General features: G+C 42.9%; 1 protein-coding gene across 1 annotated transcript; it reads right to left on the reverse strand.

Annotated features, from left to right (window-relative positions):
• Window positions 1-1617: 1617 nt before the first annotated feature.
• LOC146026987 (parapinopsin-like) lies at window positions 1618-13123 on the reverse strand. Its single transcript, XM_083158014.1, has 4 exons — window positions 12687-13123; window positions 9283-9611; window positions 3875-4117; window positions 1618-3252 (listed from the first exon to the last, which is right to left on the reverse strand). Exons 1-4 carry the CDS (start codon window positions 13066-13068, stop codon window positions 3121-3123), a joined length of 1086 nt encoding a protein of 361 aa, XP_083014140.1. The 5' UTR covers window positions 13069-13123; the 3' UTR covers window positions 1618-3120.
• Between the last annotated feature and the right edge of the window lie 9038 nt (window positions 13124-22161).

Consider the following 22161-nt stretch of genomic DNA (forward strand, 5'->3'; position numbering starts at 1 on the left):
GAGAGCATTCCACAGAGTGGGTGCAGCCCGAAGAAAGTCCTGCAATTGGCAATGGGAGCGAGTAAAGAGTGTGGATGAGAGACGCAGATCTTGTGAGGAGCGTAGAGGTCAGGTTGAAAGATATTTTGAGATAAGAGAAGATACAGTATGTATGTTGGTGTAGTATGGTTTATGTATTGAATTCGGTCGAATACAGGTAGCCAATGAAGTAACAGAGTATATTTGCAGACAATGAACATCTGGCAGGGCCGGCGCCACCACTAGGCAGCTCTAGGCATTTGCCTAGGGCGCCGGCACCTGGAGGGCGGCAGTTCGCCCCTCACCCCCAGAGAACTGTGTAAAAAAATTGCTGCCCCAGCGTCCCTGCAGTGCTGGGGCGGTCAGGGGTGTCCGTGCCGTAGGGGTACCTGCGGCGCCGTCATGTGTATAAAGCTGGCTGCGGCTGGCGGGGTCCCTGTAGTGAATAGCAAATAACTAGCGCTTCCCGCGCCGCCGCGCGCATAGCGCTAGTTATTTGCTATTCACTACAGGGACCCCGCCGGCCGCAGACAGCTTTATACACATGACGGCGCCGCAGGTACCCCTACGGCACGGACCCCCCTGACCGCCCCAGCACTGCAGGGACGCCGGGGCAGCAATTTTTTTACACAGGTATCACCCCCCCTCCCTCCCCCCGGCATCGGGGCGCCCCCACCCCGACTCGCCTGGGGCGCTCCGGTGCCTTGCACCGGCCCTGACATCTGGCTAGGAAGATTAGCCTCGCAGCTGCATTCATAATGGACTGTAGTGGTGAGAGTCTGTATTGGGGAAGGTCAATAATCAATGTGTGAGATGATGAGAGCATGGATTACAGTTTGTGCAGTGTCTTGTGTGCTTATAATGCTGATAAAATGGCCCTGTTCACTGTACCAAGATGGCCACTGAGGCTAGTACTGCACACCTCCCAACTGTCAGGATTACAGTGGGATAGTCCCACTATTTGAAGACTGTTCCACTGTCCCTTCCATGGGTGGCAGGACAGCCAGTGACCGCTGAAGAGATGCATTGTGCAAGAGCATGGCCTCTCTTCAGTGCCAGCAGGGAGGGAGCCGGGGGTTGCCCAGTCGCTAGGGGAGCGCTGGGCATGCCAGCAAAAATAATAAAAATGGGGGTTGTGGCGCTAGACCACGTCCACCCAACCCTTAGCTCTGCCCCCTTTTGGACCTCTTGCACCTTCGGGATGTACAGTGAGTACATCTGTGTTGTGTACCATACCCGGGTTTCACCCTCCCAGAGTTGACTACCAAAATACTGGCTCCTTCTCTGTGGCCTAACTCTAAAACTCCCAGGCATAGTTACGTGGCATCGGGATTCACACTATTGTCAGGATTCCGTTGCTGATGTTATCTTGGACAACTGGATGCCAACTGCAGCCCCTAAATCACTTCATTTTATTTTCTTAGGCTGCTTAGTTGCTCTTATAACAAATAGGAAAACAATTCCTTATGAAGTAAAATAACACCATACACGTATTATCATTTAATAATAATTTACTTCAAAAAACACTTTTTTTAATAGAATCTTTAAACTTTAATACTATGAAAGTAGAAGCTTTTGGCTCTACATAATCCTCTAATTCTGAGATAACTACCAATATTTTATATACCTGCTTAATTACGCATTTAAACAAGGTATGACTGAAGTTTATATAAATGTGGACTGAATTAATAAAATAACAATATGTTATGTACAATAACAATATGTGATGCCACCACTTCACCACTTATATTTTCCATGCCCCCCCCCCAAACACTGGCAAACATCGCCAGCCAGGATTCAATGCCAGGTGGTGTGGTTCCCCTTTTTCAACTGCACAGCAGCCCCAGCTATGGATCCACCACTGTCATCACCTTTGAGGGGCGGTACCGGTGGGGGCGGTAACAGGAAGTAGTGGCAATAATGTAGGCGTGTCACAACCGGTTTCTGGCTGTGTCTTGGTCTGCATCTTGTTTGCAGAAAACATGGTGCCAGCATCTCAGATCAAGCGGAATTTTTTCACGACCATAGAGTCACTCATGAAGTTGGTTATCAAAGGATCTCCGGCCACCTCTGCCTATTTGTACACAAGTGCTTGGCTCTGCGAAGCCGCCGGTGGGTATCCATTGTATTTCTAGGTGGCTGCAGCATTAGCATAGTATTGCACATTGGGCCTGATTCATATCTGATCGCTGCTGTACGAATTAGCAGTGGCCAGCAGACAGTTAGACGCGGCCCATTTATAGTTAGGAGTCTCACCATTGAATGATTTTTCCACCGCTCACCACCCATCACAAGCTAGGAGTAGCCAAGGACCTACTCGGTGGCTGCGATGAAATCAGCCTGATCGAGGCCGGAGTTGACGTCGCACACCCTCCCCTAAAACCCTCAGGCGCACCTGCATTTATTCTGGCATTTATTTGCGCTCCCACTAAATGGCCAGCTAACACCCCCAGATGCCGGCTTCCTGTCAGCCACCTTGCAAACGTCTAGTGAAGGAAAAAAGTAACAGGATTTCATTGCCAGCAGGCGTTGTGCATGCGCACTGCGGCCCAGAAACATGCGCAGTGTGACGATAATCGGCTGCTGTGCACATTCGCGCAGAAGCGATCAGGTCTGAATCGGGCTCATTAGCTGTGCCCATATTAGTAGCTACGAATCCACTAGCATAAAATGATGTGCCACAAGTCAGGGGGGTGGGATGGAGGGAGGGCAGGTTGTTTAGCATCTGGCCATCAGACCTTTTGGCATTTGCCAGGAGAGTCTGATGGGCTGTCCGGCCCTTGGTGAAATAATACAATTAGAACTATGACATGTGATTCATGTTTCAGATTTAATTTTAAACCAGAGCAACCTGTGGCTCTCCAGCAGTTATAAAACTACAAGTCCCAGCATGCCTTGCCACCATTTTGCTATTAGAGAATGCTAAATCTGTGGCAATGCATGCTGGTATGTATAGTTAGTCACAGGATAGTCAGAACTGCCCTAAGCCAAATGTCTAGTTTTGGGGGGAAATGAGGTAAAAGCTGAATTCTACAATGCAAAAGCCCCTTCAGAAATGTGTGCCTTAGAAGGGATCACGGTGATGTGTAGTAGCTATACATTTCAGGCAGGGGAGACTTGTCCTTTTCGTGATGTGGAACTGCTGGCGTTAGAGGTTATTGTCTCTCCTGTAGACACTTCAATGGCCCACGGGTTCCTCCCACAGCACAGAAACGGGATTACACATTCCTGGAACTGCAAAGATAATAATTTAGTACAGCAATGAAAATATATATCAAAGGGTGACTGCATTATTCCTACACCATTCTCTTAGGCTTACTCGCTAATATTGCTCAAAGGTGCAAGAAAACTGTCACCGCCAATTTCCTGTCATTGTCTAGCTTGTACCACACAGAGAAAATACAGTTGCTGATTTGATTCTTGTTGTTCATAGAGGATCCTGGGTAAATGAGTGATGTACACAGCCACAAATTCAGGATCAGCTGCAGTTTTGTGAAAAAAAAAAACCAAAACTGCAATTGCTTTCTCTAACAAGCTGGGGGAAGGCTGCCCAGCATACCAGGTCCCTCTTTGCAATTGCGATTGGAAAATATTTGCAACACTGTATTGCAAAAATGCAAACACATTGCAGAACTGTGCTCTGGCTTGCAGCCGCTGTGTGATCCACCTCCAAAAGAACCTGCCCCTCCCTCTGTTCCTACACTTACCCTAATTCTACCCTCCTGAAGCCTAACCTAGCCCTCTCTTCCCGCAGACTAAACCTATCTGCCCCTGCACTTTACCCTCCCCCACCCCCGCAGCCTAATTCTGGCATGTATAATCTTACTCTGCTGCTGATCTGGAACTGGGGTCTTACCTGCTTGTTCATAAATATGTATATAATTGGATTATAGACAGTGCTGGTTTTGGTCAGGTACATTGGCACGGTGGCTATAACTGGGTCAATATACATGCCAGGATTTGCCACAACCATCATTGCAAAGACTGCATATGGGAGCCAACAGGTGAGGAAAGCCATAACCATCACTAGGACCATGCGAGAAACCTGGATCTCAGCCTTGCTGGTGGTTCCTCCTTCAGCCACCCCGAGTTTGGCCACCTAGGGGAAAACACAACATATTATAATACAAAAATCATAGAATTAAAACTACCACAGTGATTCATGTTTCATATTGAATTATTTTTAATAAAGTCCGGTAGGTAGTCCTTAATGGGGTACTGGGGGGCCCCCAAACTTCTGGAACACATTCCATTTGCAATAGAGAAAAAAGTGCACCCTTTCCATTGTTAAATATAATTAAAAAAATTCTGTCCCCCAAACAAAATACCTTTTGTTGGATGTGGACATAACAGAAGGCATAACTCAATATATTGCAATGTGTTTAGGACTAACAGTCTGCAATCCCCGCTAACATTTGTTTTGGTCCAGGCCTGTACATGGCCACTTGAAGGCAATTTTTGCATGGTCAATTTAAATTCCCCATCCACCCCTGGCAGAAGGGAATAATGTCATTTTGCTGTTCAGGCTGAACAAGGATAGAAAAATAGTAGCAGTTAGTTCCCCTTCGCCGAAAGGACCCTATGATATCATCGTACCATGTGATGAGCGTCACAATGCTGTGTAACGTAGATCACGGTAAGAGATTACCTTAAAACACTGGCTGGAGGGCTTGCTCCTCCACTATCCATGCAACCACTGATTGCCTTTAGTAACCAGGTGGTGAGCGACCACCATGCCCCAAGCGTGGCAAGTGAAGCGTGGCGAGCGAAGCGAGCACGCCACGGTCTGTTTGGGTCCCTTTTTCTGACCTTCTTCCTCCTCTCCCTGCCCTCTCTCCTCCCCAGGTCCTTACGGCGAAGGAGAACTAGTCACAACCATAGAAAATCCACTGTTATCTGTAACCACTCCCCCTACATCAGCAGGTGAAGTGGAAGCACCTTATTTCCTACAAAGGGAGTGGGACTTTTAACTTGGCTTTCCCATTAACTACAGTACATATTTAATCAATGTAATGAAGCGTGACATGGCATGTATTGGTAAGAAGAAAGTAGGGCTGCAACATATTCTAAAATATATTGAAAATAAATAAAATAAAGCAGAATTAAGAAATAAACACTAATGAATTACTTTCCATACCATAGAACATTTAGCATCTTTTCAGTAGCAGCAACTACTAATTATGTCTGAGTAATTACCTCTTCTCATTTACATAGACTTTCCTCTAATAAAACTGGATGATTGGATTAGATTACAAGAATTTTGGAGTTGGTTCATGTTTGACCTCAGGGAATGTTTAAGTAGTAACTATTTTAACAACTGTAGCCCTGATGGCTTACCCTTGGCAATTGCTAAGTGCTTCCGTCGCACACTTGTAGGAGGCGTGCAACTATTAATTTACATATCTTATAAAAACATGGATTCATGTGTAGGAAATAGTTCCTGAGGTTACTTTCCACATATGGATGGCAATGGAAAAGTTCTGTGTAATTTATACAACACCAATCACACTTATACTTAATACAAGAGCACATGCTTACCCAGTGTTGGACAGACCATAAAGGGCCCTCCATGAAATATAGTTATAGGAGCCCCTGTTTTGGGTTGTGGCTACTATCCTGAGGAGGTTTGGCCAGCTGCATCAGTGGCTTGGCTAATCATTAGGCAGTGCATGGCCTGGGCCCCATGATAAACATATAGGGCAGGATTAAGGTTTGTGGGGGCCCTGGACAACAACATTGCTAAAATGGCAGGTAGGAGCTGATTGGCTGGCTATTTATCACTCTCCATTTTATCACTTTTTTAAGCTTAATACATCTGGCCCTCAGCCATGAAAGGAGTACCTCTGATGCCTCAGTGCATGTACCTCAGGAGCCTAGGTGTACACCCCTACCTAAATCATCTCAGATGACTTTTCATGGAAAGCCAAATACATCAGTTTTACTTCGTCCATCTTGGATTCATGAGTGGAGACAACAGCTGGCCAGGGGCCAGATGTATCAAGCTTCAAAAAGTGATAATATGGAGAGTGATAAACAACCAGCCAATCAGCTCCTGCCTGCCATGTTACAGGCTGGGTTTGAAAAATGACAAGTAGGGGCTGATTGGCTGGAGGTTTATCACTCTCCATTTTATCACTTTTTGAAGCTTGATACATCTGTCCGAGAGTGAGTTACAATTACACACTCATCATTTATGCCAATTTAACATTCTCAATTGCTCTCAGCCAGGTGAGGCTCACCTTCTTATCAATTTAAGTCAGTATAAAACAGTCCTTTACACCTTTTCCATGTTTGAATGGAAACGGGTGACATATTAACATACTGTAAGTGCTTTCATTTCTGAGTTTAGCTACAATAAGGACATACGGTATTTCATGAGCATCGTTTAGAGCAGAACTGAAGAGAAAAGGAGAGGCCATAAGGCTCCCTCTGTAATCTTCATGAGTCAGTAATTATTACCTGTCGTTAATGTACAGCCCCTTACCCACATTCTGTCAGTGCTCCTTTCTTCTCCCTCCCTGCTGCAGCTCACCTAATTTGTTCCCTTCTGCTTTTTGCTGCTTTTCTTGTCCTGATATTAGTAACTCTTTTAACTCATCCGCAACCAGCATGCCTGTAAATGCACCATAGATTTTCCCCTTCGCTGGTGACTCTAGAACTTCTTGGGTGGGAAGTAAAGAATGCTGTAAGTCCACTCTTAGGGCCTGATGGATCAGTCCCCAGCATATTCGCTCCAGGGAACGATGGTGCGGCTCTTTGCATGTGTGTTAGCAAATATACCCATGTGCAGGAACGCTGTACGAACACCTTTCCTCACAGTCACAGAGGCATTCCCACATAGGGTAGGGGGGGGGGGGGGGGGCGGTCACTGGACGGACATGGGGACACCCAGCGTTTCCTGGTGTGCCCTCAAAAATGGTGGGTGCTCCCAGAAAAACGCTGAGCATCCACATGCAAATGCAGGCTTGGGGAAGCCTGCACATCACATGACATCAGTGCCCGCCTCTGTTTGCCCATCTCAGATCAGACTGACTTTTTTCTGCGAGTGGCTGACAAATCATTTGATGGTCGGCGAACACTTCCATTCGCATGCAGATGCAGCCATTCACTTGCCCAGCGGGCGGTATTTCCCCACTAGGTGAGCAGTGAAATTACACGGCTTACTGAACCATGCTGAATCACCCTCTTATTGTGATTACACCCAATCAGAGCAGCCAGGCAGCATTGTTTAACTGCCCCCAGTCTGCAGCCAGACAGTGATTGGCAGTAGCTATCAACCAATCAGAGTACTGATGCTGTAAAGAGGTGGCGCAGGACCACAGGAGGGGAAAATTATGTATTTGGAAAATGATTTCCTGTGAATGGGTATGTAAGGGCCCAGTGCATTGCTTGCATACAAATGCTGTTAAAACTGTCCCGTCCAGAGGCGGCCAGATCACCTTGGAAAAGAGACCTAGAAACGCCTGAAATGCATCAGATGCTGTAATATATTCCATGTCTCACAGGACATTAGCAGCTTGTGAGACTTGCAAGGTCGGTTCCGCAGCCATCTTGCTTGCAACCCCATGCTGCTTTCCATCTACAGTCTGGTATGGACACGTTTGGTTTTCATGAGTTATGAGCTATAGTGTAATCTATAGTACGTTATATGTTACACTGTTTTATGGTAAAATATACAGATGGATCACCTGTCAGCCAGCCTAAACTATCGCCAGATCTCCTGAGCTGGCATTGGCTGGCAGAGAGGAGCTCCATCTGTCTCACACGCATGTGCGTCCCCGTCAGCATGGCAGCGGGGAGCAGATTCCTTGCCTGTCCGCTTTGGGGAGACGGGCAGGGTGAGTGGGCAGTGCGGGCAGCTACGGGGAGGACGGGGGGAGCAGCAGGGAGCCGGCGGGCTCCGTCATAACGGGGTGTGTGAGCATCTCGTGCGCGTGCCCATGGCTGGCGGCGAATGGTGATAGAATCGCCAGGAGCAGCTCCAATGTGGGCTGCTCCATCTGTACACTATTTATTATTTAATATTCTATAGTGAATACCAAAATTCTTGGTGGCATGATAGATTTATAAAGATTGTACAGGGCTTGAAGATCCTGGATATTATCAGCCTTATACTTTCAGTATACAGCTTTATACAATATTGTGATAGTATGACACTATATAAAATGTTACAGACGCAGATGGACTAAATTTAACAAACGACCATCTTATAAGGGAAGTATGATGAATTCTATATTTTCTCACATGTTAAACAGTGCCCAGGGCACACGAAAGGCCCATGCACACTGGACTACTCTGAGTTAAAACTAGCTGAGTTTTGTCGTTTGCGCTGCTTCCAGCTCGAAAGCCGCTCAGTGTGTACAGAGCAGTGGTGAGCGTGCCCCCCGGCATCATCACCGGCAACCACCGTTCATCTGCTGGTATCACCAGCAGATGAGCAACGGGGTAGAAACTTTCTTACCCTCCCGGAAATTCAGGTCCCAATCCCAGCCCCCTCCCAACCCTCCTGGATACCGTCACCCCCTCCCTCCCCGCGCGTATGCGCGACAGTGTAAATTTCCCGCGATTTGCAGCTTTGCGGGGAAGGGTGGGGCGAAAGATGCTAATTGCATCATTTAGCCCCACCCCCTCCTCAAAGACCAGAAAATTGCAGGATTTGCAGTACTGGGGACAGGGCTTGACGTCTATTTATTTATTTATTTACAGTTTCTTATATAGCGCAGCAGATACCGTTGCGCTTTACAAAGGTAGACAGTGATAAAACAAACTGGGTAACAACAGACAGACTTGGAGGTAGGAGGGCCCTGCTGCAAGCTTACAATCTATAGCCTACATTCATTCTGCAACCAGCCATCGATAGTCATAAACTATGTGATGTATAACCAACGATAGTTTTAGCTATCAATGGTTATCCATTATTTTTGACTGAATGGCTGTGAGCCAATAAGATCGTGGGAGGCGGGGCTTCTGGGTGTGTAGCTATGCTCTGTGTCCTGGCACCTTTTTAAAAAAATCGGTTCTCTTTTGCCATAGGGAAATCATCTAGTTCTCCCACAGTGATGGCAAAAGTATTCAACATCGGCAATAAACATCATTGATGGTTGTTGGCCATCCCTACTCCTCTCTGGGCTTCTCCCGGGGAGAAAACTTTCAAAGTAGGCAACCCTGGAGTGAAGACTAATGTCCGCATTCACAACCCTTAATGCCTAATGGGGAAACTAAACTGAGTAATTTATAATTCAACAAGTAGTGTGTAATTATTACCTGCCGTAGAGTCCACATAAGATATCCATAAGAGACCATGATGATGAGAAACGGGATTGCAAAGCAGAAGCAGAAGTAGCTGACAATGTAGGACATATTAACAGGGTCAGTGTTGTACCAATCAGGGGCACAGGATGTCTCAACCCCTTCCAGCTGATAGCTGCCCCAACCAAACAGAGGAGGTGTGTTCCAAATGAGGGACCAGATCCAGGATACCGCTATTCCAGCCAAAGCCTGCCTTGGTGTGAACGTTAATGTTCCCATGGGTTTACATACCACAAACACGCGGTCCACGGCTATAACTGCGATTGTGCAAAGTGCTGCAATTCCTGCAATAGAACAGATATTTATTATTGCTTAATTATACAGACTGTGTCTGATTCACACTGAATTAACATTAATGATTGTAAGTATACATCAAATCATATACATGGGAAGACATTTACAATAATTCATTTTAACATATGACTGTAAAAAATAAATGAATACATAATAATACAAAAAAGCCCCTGATGAAGTCTCATAAAGAGACAAAACGCGTCGGGTACTTGTTATGATACATATTGGAGAATATTACCGTTCCAAAATTCAACAATACGCTTGTTTTATATCATTGTTTTAATAAATGTTTTATTTCTGATGAAAACTTGGTTGATCATGGTTGTATAAATTAGGGGAAGCAAATCAGCTGGACGCTTGTTAACACTATTGTTTGTGCTATGGATTGGTTGGTCTCTCTAGTAGGAGACTTAGGGGGAAATTTACTAAAGGAAATTTGTAAAAAAAAATAGGTGTATTTGTATCCAGAAATACATTTATTTTTGACATTTACTATTCCGAAAATACGGCAATTCGTATTCGTATTGATGTGCTATCAATACGAATACGAATTGCCGTATTTTCGGGATAGTAAATGTCAAAAATAAGTGTATTTCTGGATACAAATACACCTATTTTTTACAAATTTCCTTTAGTAAATTTCCCCCATAGTGTTAATAGCGACCACGCATATTATAGAGATATTCTAGAGATATTGTAATATATATATATATATATATATATATATATATATATAAATATACAGGAGGGAAATAAGTGGCACTCGGAGGCTAGAGTAACTGGTGAAATTTATTCCACGTGCAGTTAGAAAACGTTTCGGAGCTCGGGGGCTCCGTCGTCAGATCAGGGAAAGTGCTTTCCCTGAACTGACGACGGAGCCCCCGAGCTCCGAAACGTTTTCTAACTGCACATGGAATAAATTTCCATATCGATTCACCAGTTACTCTAGCCTCCAAGTGCCACTTATTTCCCTCCTGCATATTCCTAGAGGACCCTTCCCCTCTTGTGAGAGGGCACCGAAACAAGTACCCACGGGCATCCACACTCAAGTCCTGAGTGCCGGACTCTTTTTGGACTATATATATATATATATATATATATATATATATATATATATTCTGCTCTCTCTCTCTCTCTCTCTCTGTACTATTGATTTGAAAAATAAGATAATATAACAATTCATGGTGGAAGGTGCTTTATAATGTATGTAATGTATATAATGCATCATGCAAATATGAGTTGGTTTTGCTTTACTGTTATTACAGATTTCCTGTATATTTAAGGCAGAGGAGCCTTGGATTTACCCAGTATGTATATGATTTATAGAGCTGATTGGTTGGCATATAGAGTTTTATTGCTGGTAATGTTCCTCTTGTAACCATTTCAGCTTTTATATCTGTAGTTTATGTCTAATAGTCCCCTGAGTGCCATTAGAAGGCAGAGGCTGGGAGAATTAGGCCTGGCTTATGCATATAAGACACAAGACGGAGTGTTAGAGACCCAGCAGCCTTCGCATATGAAAGATAATAGCTTTATAAAATGAATTTATGGCGTATGAGATTAAAGATACGCACCACACCAAGCTAATCATTTTCTTACCTTAGTGTTAAAAGAAAAATGTATTTAAAGGTTGCTTTTTTTATTAACTTCGTACTTTTCCCAAATATGTTTTCTGATTTTATAAAAATCTGTCTTTAGTGAATGAGAACTCTGTGACTTACAGATGGAGAGCAGGTCATTCAGCTGCCAGCCGTCGCCACGATGCGACGGAGCTCCTCGCCGCCATCCACCGCTGCCATTGATGGTCCCCACCGCCACCCCTATCCCCCCTAACCCTGCCCCCAGGGCTGCCACTAGGAATTTTGGGGCCCAGGACTGATTTCCAATTAAAATGCAGCACAGAGCTAATGGTAATGGTACATGAGCTCTGATTGGCTCATAAGCCGGGGAAGCATTTTGCCGCTGGCGTCCTGCAATGAAGAAGCCTGTGCTTCAGGACCTGCTGATTCCCTAGGACCAAGCGCAGCACAGGCAGCACAGCGGAGGGTTGCGGTGGGCAAAGTTAGCTGCCTGGGCCCTTCCAGAGGCCGGGGCCCAGGACAGCTTTACCCACAGAACCCCCCTGTCGGCAGCGCTGCCTGCCCCTCTCCCTGAAGTGGAGACGGGCAGGGTCCTGCTGCACAGCCGCGGAGAGACTGGGACGTGAGTGAGACACACACGCATCCCAGTCTGATGGAGTCCCTCTCTGCTGGCTCTCACCAGCGGGGACGTTCTGGTGAGAGCCGCGCAAGCATGAGAGGGGCTCCATCTGTATATTGCTAAACGCTATTATTTGGGATGTTTTATAATGCGGGAGATAAAGTTTTCACCAAGCAGTATATCATCCCATGCTGTAATGCTCTTCCCTTTCCTGGCATGTTCACCATCACATCAGCTCTTAGGTGGAGATGTACCATCAAGCCTTGGAGAGTGATAAAGTTGAGAAGTTGCCCAAAGCAACCAATCAAGTGTTCTCATTTATCTAGCACAGTGTTGGAAATGACAGGAAGAAGCTTATTGGTTACTTTGGATGATTTCGCCACTTTCTCACTCGCCAAGACTTGATAACTATAAACATATAATGCTGCATATAAATAAGAAAATGAAGGACTGATGGAAGATTAGTTAGTACCCTAGGCAAAATATTAACCTATAACCTGTATCCCAGCTCCTCTGTGCTGCTTCCTCCTATCCCATCACCAGTATCCCAGCTCCTCCAAGCTGCTTCCTCCAATCCCCTCACCTCTATTCCAGCTCCTCTGTTCTGCTTCCTCCCATCCCGTCACCTGTATCCCAGCTCCTCTGTACTACTTCCTCCCATCCTGTCGCCTGTATTCTAGCTCCTCTGTGCTGCTTCCTCACATCCCGTCACCTGTATCCCAGCTCCTCTGTACTGCTTCCTTCCATCCCATCACCTGTATCCCAGCTCCTCTGTGCTGCTTCCTCCCATCCCGTCACTTGTATCCTGGCTCCTCGGTACCTACTCCCCTATCTCATCATCTGAATTTTTTATGAGAAGAACTTACCAAAAAATGCCACTGCAAATCCTTCAATGATGCAACCTATTCTTCCAAGGTTAAAGTAGCCAACAGCATTGGTTTCAACAGTCAGGAGGCTTCCCAGGATAGTCACACCTAGATCAGCGATTGCCAGATTAACTAAAGCATAGTTGATGGGGTGTCTTAACTGCCGGTACTTAATTGTCACCGTGATGACAGTGATGTTGAGGACTAGAGAAGCAGCACAGAATATCGCCATTATGATTGCTAGTATGGTATAACCAATCCGTGGCATAAGGACCTTTCCCACTTGGTTTCCTTCATTGCTGAAGTTCATCGCTGGCTGTAGGCTGTTCATTGTTGGCTGTAGGTCGTTCATCGCTGACTGTAGGATGTCTTCATGAGTCATGGCAGCTTAAGGTTTACCTAATTTAACAGGAGTCAAAAACGGTTCCGTCCCTCCCAAATATTACCAGCTGACTTTGAGCTTGGTGATATTATGAACAAATGATAAGGTGCAGATTACAGAACACTTAAATCCCAAGATCCGGATTTGTATGACATAATTCCCCTTTCTCATTACACTTTTTAATTATTCTAATATTGCACTTTACAAGATTTGAACCTGGTTGAATGAATGACTTCCGAATGTTCTTACAGGATTAATTATGTACTGTATGTAACATAAGGCCTTTCTAATTGAAATGAAGGTGAGAGTAGGCAGTAAATAGAATTATTCAATGTATGTATGCAGTACATACAGCATAAACGTGGTGCAGGGCACCAGAGATACGGAGCCTGGTGAACACTCGATGCTCCTTCTTAGTAGTGACGTCGCTAGGCCACGCCCCAACGCGCTTCATCATCGACTTCGTCAGAGGGCTGGCATAGCGACGGTCAGTTGCCTCTTTTATCCTCCTACCTGCTTCAATCTCCGTTTGAACACAGTTGGAGTCAATTAATCAATCATTGGCACCTTGTGTGCGCTCTAACACATTGGTATGTCTATCTCATTTAAAAGACATAGTTATTTAACTGAACACTATACAAATAAGACTTGTTTACATCACTAAACAGTAATAAAAAACTGTAATAATAATAAAAAAAAACTTGTTGACATAACAGGCAATTGCCCGGTCAGGTGTTCTCACCCAAACCCGGTACCTTAATATCTTAGTATCTTATAAAACATCATATTTTAAAAGAGTCACATTTTTTCATAAAAAACATTTGTTATATAGAACATTTTTACATTCAATTTATCATGGTATATAAAAAAAATCCCTAAATATACAGACATAACGTGGCATGAGTAGGAAACTAAATACATGGAAATATTTAACATAAATTACGTCGGCTGTCATACCGCTATTACAACCAGCGGATAGAAAAATATATATAAAACAAATAAAACCTTACCAAGGCTCTCCCTAGTATTGACAGCCCGCACATTCTCATTAAAAAAGTAGGAGTAGCCCCTTTCATATAGGTATCTCAAACATTTATCCGTAACGACATATCAGTCGACATTGTCAGCACTGTCTCACTGGCCCTTATTCTGATCGGTGCGGTCGGAGCCGATTATGCGGCCAGGACCGTGCGTGCGAAACCCCGCCTTCCATACGGATCGCCAACTCCGTCCGTACGCGGTAAGAAGCTGTCCGAACGGACCGCACGTGTATTTTTCACGGAATACGCCTCCTCCATCTAAGGGAACCTCCCCCATCATTCGATGGTCGCAGACCATCGAATGCAGGACCGAGTGCTCCACCAGCTCCCGCAACCTCAGACCACACGGACATTTTTTCGTGCAAAAGCAGAGATCTGGGTGGGCAGCTGACATCCGGCGATGTCATATGTCCGCCCCCTACACGTGCGTCACGGCCGCATTACCATACGTACGCCCAGCGTTTGCATGGGAACTCCCATGAAACGCGGGGCGTATGCATATGGTAATGAGCCCAAATAGCCCTTCACGCCCCTTTCCACCCCCTGTTCGGAGTGTTCACATATCATGCGGAATTTCGCCGTACGCCCCGCTCGCACATGCGCAGAGACGCCTCTGCACATGCGCAGACACAAAACATCGGCGGGCCGAACGCACGCGGATATATCCGCACCGATCAGAATAAGGGCCACTGTCGGGAACTATACAAATATATCCCTCCGTGGGGCTTTTTTAAGAACGACAGGATGTTATGACCCATTAGCAGTCTCTTATGAATTCTATGCACAAAGTTACATGAAGAATTTCATAAAAGATTTTATAAATAATTTTAGATCTAATTAAAGCATAAACAGAACATGGCACAAATGTTCTATATAACAAATGTTTTTATGAAAAAATTTGACTCTTTTAAAATATGATGTTTTATAAGATACTAAGATATTAAGGTATCGGGTTTGGGTGAGAACACCTGACCGGGCAATTGCCTGTTATGTCAACAAGTTTTTTTTAAATTATTATTACAGTTTTTTATTACTGTTTAGTGATGTAAACAAGTCTTATTTGTATAGTGTTCAGTTAAATAACTATGTCTTTTAAATGAGATAGACATACCAATGTGTTAGAGCGCACACAAGGTGCCAATGATTGATTAATTGACTCCAACTGTGTTCAAACGGAGATTGAAGCAGGTAGGAGGATAAATGACATTCGCTATGCCAGCCCTCTGACGAAGTCGATGACGAAACGCGTTGGAGCGTGGCCTAGCGACGTCACTACTAAGAAGGAGCATTGAGTGTTCACCAGGCTCTGTATCTCTGGTGCCCTGCACCACGTTTATGCTGTATGTACTGCGGTTGTCGATACCTCTCACTCTGGTACGTCTACCCTATCCCTGTTGTATTGTTCATTTCACCTGAATAAATTCAATTTTAAAAACGCTTAATGCACTATAAAGCGCCTGTTTTCAAAATTATTTTATATATATCTATATATATTTCTAGTGTCTGTTTGTGTGTCTCTGAAACACTGCCATCTGTTGGCAGTGAGTGAAACTACATCTCTTTCTCGCTTGCACATGCATAATCACAGAGGCAATCATAAGGTAACAAACTAGCTTTCGAAGCATTAGCTTTGAGCGTGCTTACTAGTATATTATATACACCCGTATGCTTTCTGATTAATAGTACAGGTCGAGTATCTCGTATCCGAAAATCCGTTATCCGAATGATTCCGAAAACCAGACATTCCAGAAAGTGAAAAAAAAAATATTTTTTGCTAAAACTCACTGGGGACATTTGTAACAGCATCACTGGGGACATGATATGTAACTGGCATTATATATGTGCAAGACAATGATTGCTTGGCATTCAAATTCAGTGCTGAGATAGTACACACATTTTGTTTCACGTTTTGAAACCTTGTTTTTTGAACAAATAAAATATATTTGTGTTTATTTTATGTGGTAATAAAATATATTTGTGTGTATATTATGTGTTTATACAGCATAAATGCAAGATACTTCAAAATACATCATTGAAATATTAAAATATTCCAAAATACGGAATAATCCGTTATCCAAAATTCTCCTGGTCCCGAGCATTTTGGATAAGGGATACTCAACCTGTACACATTTATAAAAAAAAAACCTAACAATTCTTTCTAAATATACATGGAATAAGTATCAACAATTTCTTTCATAACACAGATTTGCTGTATAATAATGTAGCATAAAAACCCTTTTGGATTACTTTTCTCAGAGCCGGCCCTAGCCTTAATGATGCCCTAGGCAAGATTTTGGCTGGTGCCCCCTAACACCGCCACTAGTTCCGCCTCTGACCCTGCTCCCCTTTCCCAGCACCATCAACCCTCATCATAGAAGTCATCATTTTGGTGCTCCTACCCGCAATATTTTAAATAGAAACAGCGCACACATTCGGTGCTCGGCCCAAACAGGGGTGTGTTCTTGCTGGGAAGGGGCATGGCCACACAATAGTACCCCCAATTCAAATTATGCCACACAGTAGTGCAACTTTATTCACATTATATCATGCGATGGTGTCCCTTATTCACGTTACATCACACAGTAGTACCACTTTACCTTATGTACATTACTCCTCACATTATTCACATTATACAAAAATCCTGAGAAAATATTGTATTTTAAGCACCTCCATGGCCACACTGCAACCCAGCACAAAGCAGTGTGTGCTGGGCAGAGGAGAAGAGCTGCAGCTGCTGCTGTTACTTAAGGGAAGGGGGCCCGGGGCCCCCACTGGGCCCTTCCATCAGACTTTGGCCTGGGTAATCTGTACCCCCTACCTCTTTCTCTCGGCACCCCTGATAATACCACACAGTAATGCCCCTTACACATGACACACATTATTAATGTCCTTATAACCATAATGCCCCCTACACATTATGCCAACCTTTATTAATGCCCTTCATACACCTAATGACACACATAATGCCCCGTACACATATGTTTCACATTATTAATGCCCTTATACACATGACACACATAATGCCCATTACACATATGTTGCACATTATTAATGCCCTTATACACATGACACACATAATGCCCATTACACATATGTTGCACATTATTAATGCTACAGACCCGTAGCGGTTTCTTTTGTTCTTCTGGTGTCTCTTTTTCCAGGTAAGTTTCTCGTTTCCGTGAATAAACGTGTAGAAAAAAATACAAATTCAATGTGTAGATTTGATACTGTGTTCACTGCGTTTCAAAAAAGCACCCCGTGAATTTGATAACAGATAAGAAGGAGTGTTGAAGTCGTACCTTACTCAGTCTGTACACTGCCCTAGTCACCGTAAGTAGGGTACGCCCATCTCTCTCTTTTTTTGTCGTACACTTATCTTCGTTCTTCTAAATTTGGGATAGTATTCATCTAATCGACAAACTTCTCTTCTAAATTTCCCCACATATGGTTGAGAAATACTTGTGAAGAATATAAGAAGACACAGACACTTTGACTCATCTTGCGCCCGTGGTTGGAAATCCCCATTTGTGTATATTGTATGACACACATAATGCCTGTTACACATATGTCGCACATTATTAATGCATTTATACATGACACACATAATGCCTCTTACACATATGCCGAACACTATTGCACAACCAACCCACCCGTAGACAGCATTCGCACAGCCGCTAACACTGTGACCTCTGCCTCTGCTTGGATACAGATGTTTCCTCATACATCTTGACTCAATAGGCCATGCAGCTCCTGGCCAGTTCTGCTAACGTTGGGTGCCTTTTTTGCTGAAAATTCGTCTTATTTGCATTGTTATGACCAGCACACACAAGGAACTTCCAATGATTAAAATGATATGCGGCATGCCTATATTCTGTGTGCGACTGTGGCTGTACCTGCATACGGAATGCTATGTTACAGTGATTTCCATGAATACACTAATTCATATGCAGATACGGCCTCACTCACACACAGAATATAGGCATGCTGCATATCATTTTAATCAGCAGAAGCTGCTGATGCCCCTAGGCATTCCAAATGCCCTAGGCAATTGCCTAGTTTGCCTATGCCTAAGTCCGGCTCGGACTTTTCTAAATATTGCAGTATGAGCTTGAATTCAAAGACCCAAAGCGTTTTCTCTTTTTCAAGACTTCATCAGGGTGTGGTATAGGGTTCCGACAGTCGGGATCCCGTCTGTCTGCGTTTTGACAGTCGGGATCCTGATGTCGGTGTTACCATATAGGCATATAGATATTGTTTTATACCATCATTAATGTAATGTGATTTTAACCATAGTATATATTATGTATGTGTATATAAAAATAGGAATAGCTTAATAATTAGAATATCAGAGTTTAATGTTTAGACATCGTAGTATAGCTTTTTGTTTTACTAAATAATATAAAGGACCACTTTGCAACATATCAAATGCAACTGAATTTATTTAGGAGACAAAATGTCTAAGGCATACTGTTAAGCAAATAGAGTGTTGTTACCCTCCCCAGATAAATCGATATTTATTAATTAAGTCCATATAGTACTTTGTATGCCTGATAGAGAGGGTCAAGGCAGATGTGCATACAATTGACTTCAGGATGTGTTTGGGAGTCATAAAACCCCCTGTGCCCAGGATATAAGTTTTATGACAGGACAGGTCAGGGAAACAACCCTTTTGTTCACAGCCTGAGCAAACAGATCCTTGATTAACCTTAAGGAAGACTAGATTTTATGACACCTTGAGTCTTGGGAACCAACATTATTGCATGGGAACAGGCAATTTCAATTACTGAATTTGTGATATAAGGAAAGAGACAGATAGATCAGACACTCTCACACAGACACTCACAGACACGCACACTATGCAGTGAGAGAAGACATCAGAAGCGAGAGGAACCAAGGAATGGGCTGGAGTGAGAGTCTGACAGTAAACATGGTAGTTATGAATGTTCGTTTATGGGTATAAGTATGTCATTTATGTCAGTATTGTAGCAGTCTAGGACTGTCGATTGTTTTAATGTCATTTTATGTAATATAAGCAAGGAGGCGTATATAGATATATATATATAATAGCATATACATAAATTACTGTGTTAATGTATTCTGTAATGGTTTGTTTTGCCTGTAAATAAATATCAGACTTTCTGAGCTAAAATTACAAGTCTTGAACTCTCATATTTGGGGAATCAAATTATGACGAGTACTCTGCATATTGTATTGTAAAGTCTATTAGAATATAATTGCAGACGTCAAATATATATGTTATTATATCAATACCAGATATAATAAATATATTTTATATAATATTTCAATCTCAATAACCATTATTGGGATAAGAGAGATATATGATTCCGAAAACTCAACAATGGCGACCACGGACGGGACTTGTACATTTTGGTATCTGATTGTATGATTATAATATTTATAAGGAGTAGCAAATGCGTGAAACTGGCTACCTAACCTACAGAATCACAGTGAGGATGTATCTAGGAAAACGTAATACTATTGTGTATTTTTATCTTGCATTGTTTGTAGACCTAGAATAACGTATTGGTAGAACAGAACTGATATTCCATTGTTACAATTATCTGGGAGTGCACGCTTAGATATTGATATATGGCATCATTCAGCAATATTTTTAACTAATACTACATTTACTAGGCTCAGCACAAGGGTTGGTTAGCCTGCTGACACATTGCAAGATCACAGTGGGGTATGTTACTTAATAGGCACATGATAATTGTAAGGCCTAGAATAAAATAGAATGGAAATGAGCATTTCCAAATAAATGATAATTAGTACCAGATATTAGAGTTAACTTTGAGAATCCGGACACTCTCATTGGGAGGATATCTTGTGTACAAAATATAAATATAGCATTGCAAAACGTGTGCAATGCTGAATTTACATAAAGTTACAGTAGCATTCAGGAAAATGCCCAAAACTGTTACTTTAGGAGCTAAAGAGAAATCAGGTTCACGCTTTAAGAGCGCATGCCTGAAAATGAACGCAAAAATGCATTCATTGTTAAAGTCCCTTAAAGGGAAGAAAACCAAACAGGAAAATATAGGAACAAACGCAAGAAGCCTGGCAGTTTGTAATCAAACTGGCAAGATCTCTTGTGAAGACATAATAGAAACACCCAACACTACACAGAGAAATAGTGTTGCTGTATGTGAGACCCTGTACACAGGGTCTACAGAAGTCAGGAATGACTTTATCAGACAAGAACTTGAAATGGAGAATGAAAAATATATGTTGCAGGACTGCATCAATGTACAGCCTACAGAGGCTGTTATTGTCACATACACCATAAACAAACAAGCCTCTCTGATAGAGGAAGGAGACAACACTGTGCAAGATGTATCCATCATCAAAAGGCACATTAACACAAAGAAGGGAATAGCAAAAGGAGATGATCCCTATAATGATTTTAGCCAGTGGGAAGATCAGTGTAACGTCAGTGTAACTTATGTGGAGAGGTGTTCTACTGAGCACACTCTCAGAGTTCCCATTGTGATGGAAGAATTTGTTACTAAAGGAAACCTGTCAATAGCCTTAGGCCCAGACAGCAGCAGTATAGTGCACACAGGGGAGGAGCAGTTCTCCATGATGCAAACTCCCATGGTAACCAAAGTTGTTACACATGCAACCCCTAAAATTATGTGTCCACCTAAAAATGCATTTAAAGGGAAGATCTATGAAATGAATTTGAGCATGCATGTTTACATACATAGCTCCCACACCTTTGTAACCTCCACACAGCAGTTAAGACCAACTAGTAGTGGAGCAAAGGTTTGCAGTCTCTCAGAGAGACCAAATGCAGATCAATCTGAAAACACCACACCAAGGTTCAGCAATGATACAAAGCGTCACCAGGATGAATATGTTTTTGTACCCTGGAAACCTAACAATTTTGTTATAGATCTGGACAGGCAGAAAGCCCTCCTGAAACCTGCAAAAGGTATCCGGCACGGATTAACAAGTTTCTCTCCCCACAAGAATATTTTCCAGGGCTGGCAAAATTCTCCAAGGCTGAAGAGTCGCACTGAACAGCAAGCACTGCAGATGGAGAAGTGCTGGATTCAGACCACTTCAGGGAGTGCAAACACAAGTCAGACGGTGGTATCACTTACTTTACTTTTAAAACCCAATGTAGCCATTGTTTGCTTTGAGAGGATCTCACATGTTAAACCAGCCCAGTTTTCCAAGTTAAATTTGCCCAGCATCATATATGCAGCAGAGTTTGTGCTGTCAATGACACACAAAACTACAGAAAGTAAAGACTGCCACGGACCAGCAACCATTGCTAGTTATTAAGTCCTTAAAAACCATAGTTATGGAAAGTCTGCATCTGGCAGCATAGAGGAGAGAAATGGCACAGACCAGAAAACATGGCCAGCAATGTTGGACCAGTAGATAGCACAAAAGATATAGCAGCACTGTCACACCAGTTTGTAAAGAGCAATAATAGTAACTGTATTTCTTTTTGTTTCAATTTTAGGTTACAAGTTCTACACAGCAGCAACAAAGCCCCAATTCACACCAAAGAACAAGTTCTACTAACCCTTTTATTGCTACAATTATGCAAACAGCCAGTCTCCTGCACAGCCAGTATCTGTGGCCTAAGGAGAATCCAAAAACTGTCACATGGACAAAATCAAAGGACTTTGTTTTTTTTTATTATTTTATTTTTCTTTCTTCAGTCCTTCAGAGAAGGAAAAGGTTTAACTACAGCAACTATTATTTGTTTTCTGGACACATGCACACACCTCTTACCGTGTGCATCCCACTGCAAGCATGCAGAATCCTTTTGTACCTACATTTTAATCGCCAATCAACCCACGTATATGATCTTCATTTGTTTTATGTAACTGTATATACCTTGTAAATATTGTATGTTTTTTTCATCTTATTCTTAGGAGTATATGCTGATTATATATGTATATATATATATATATATATATATATATATATATACGTTTCCTTCTTAAAAAGCTTCAAACTAATTTAAATATCAGACAAAGAATGGTATGCCTTACATCAAATTGGAAAAGAA

This window comes from Crinia signifera, chromosome 8, assembly GCF_055691185.1.
Source record: "Crinia signifera chromosome 8, ASM5569118v1, whole genome shotgun sequence".
Classification (NCBI taxonomy): Eukaryota; Metazoa; Chordata; class Amphibia; order Anura; family Myobatrachidae; genus Crinia; species Crinia signifera.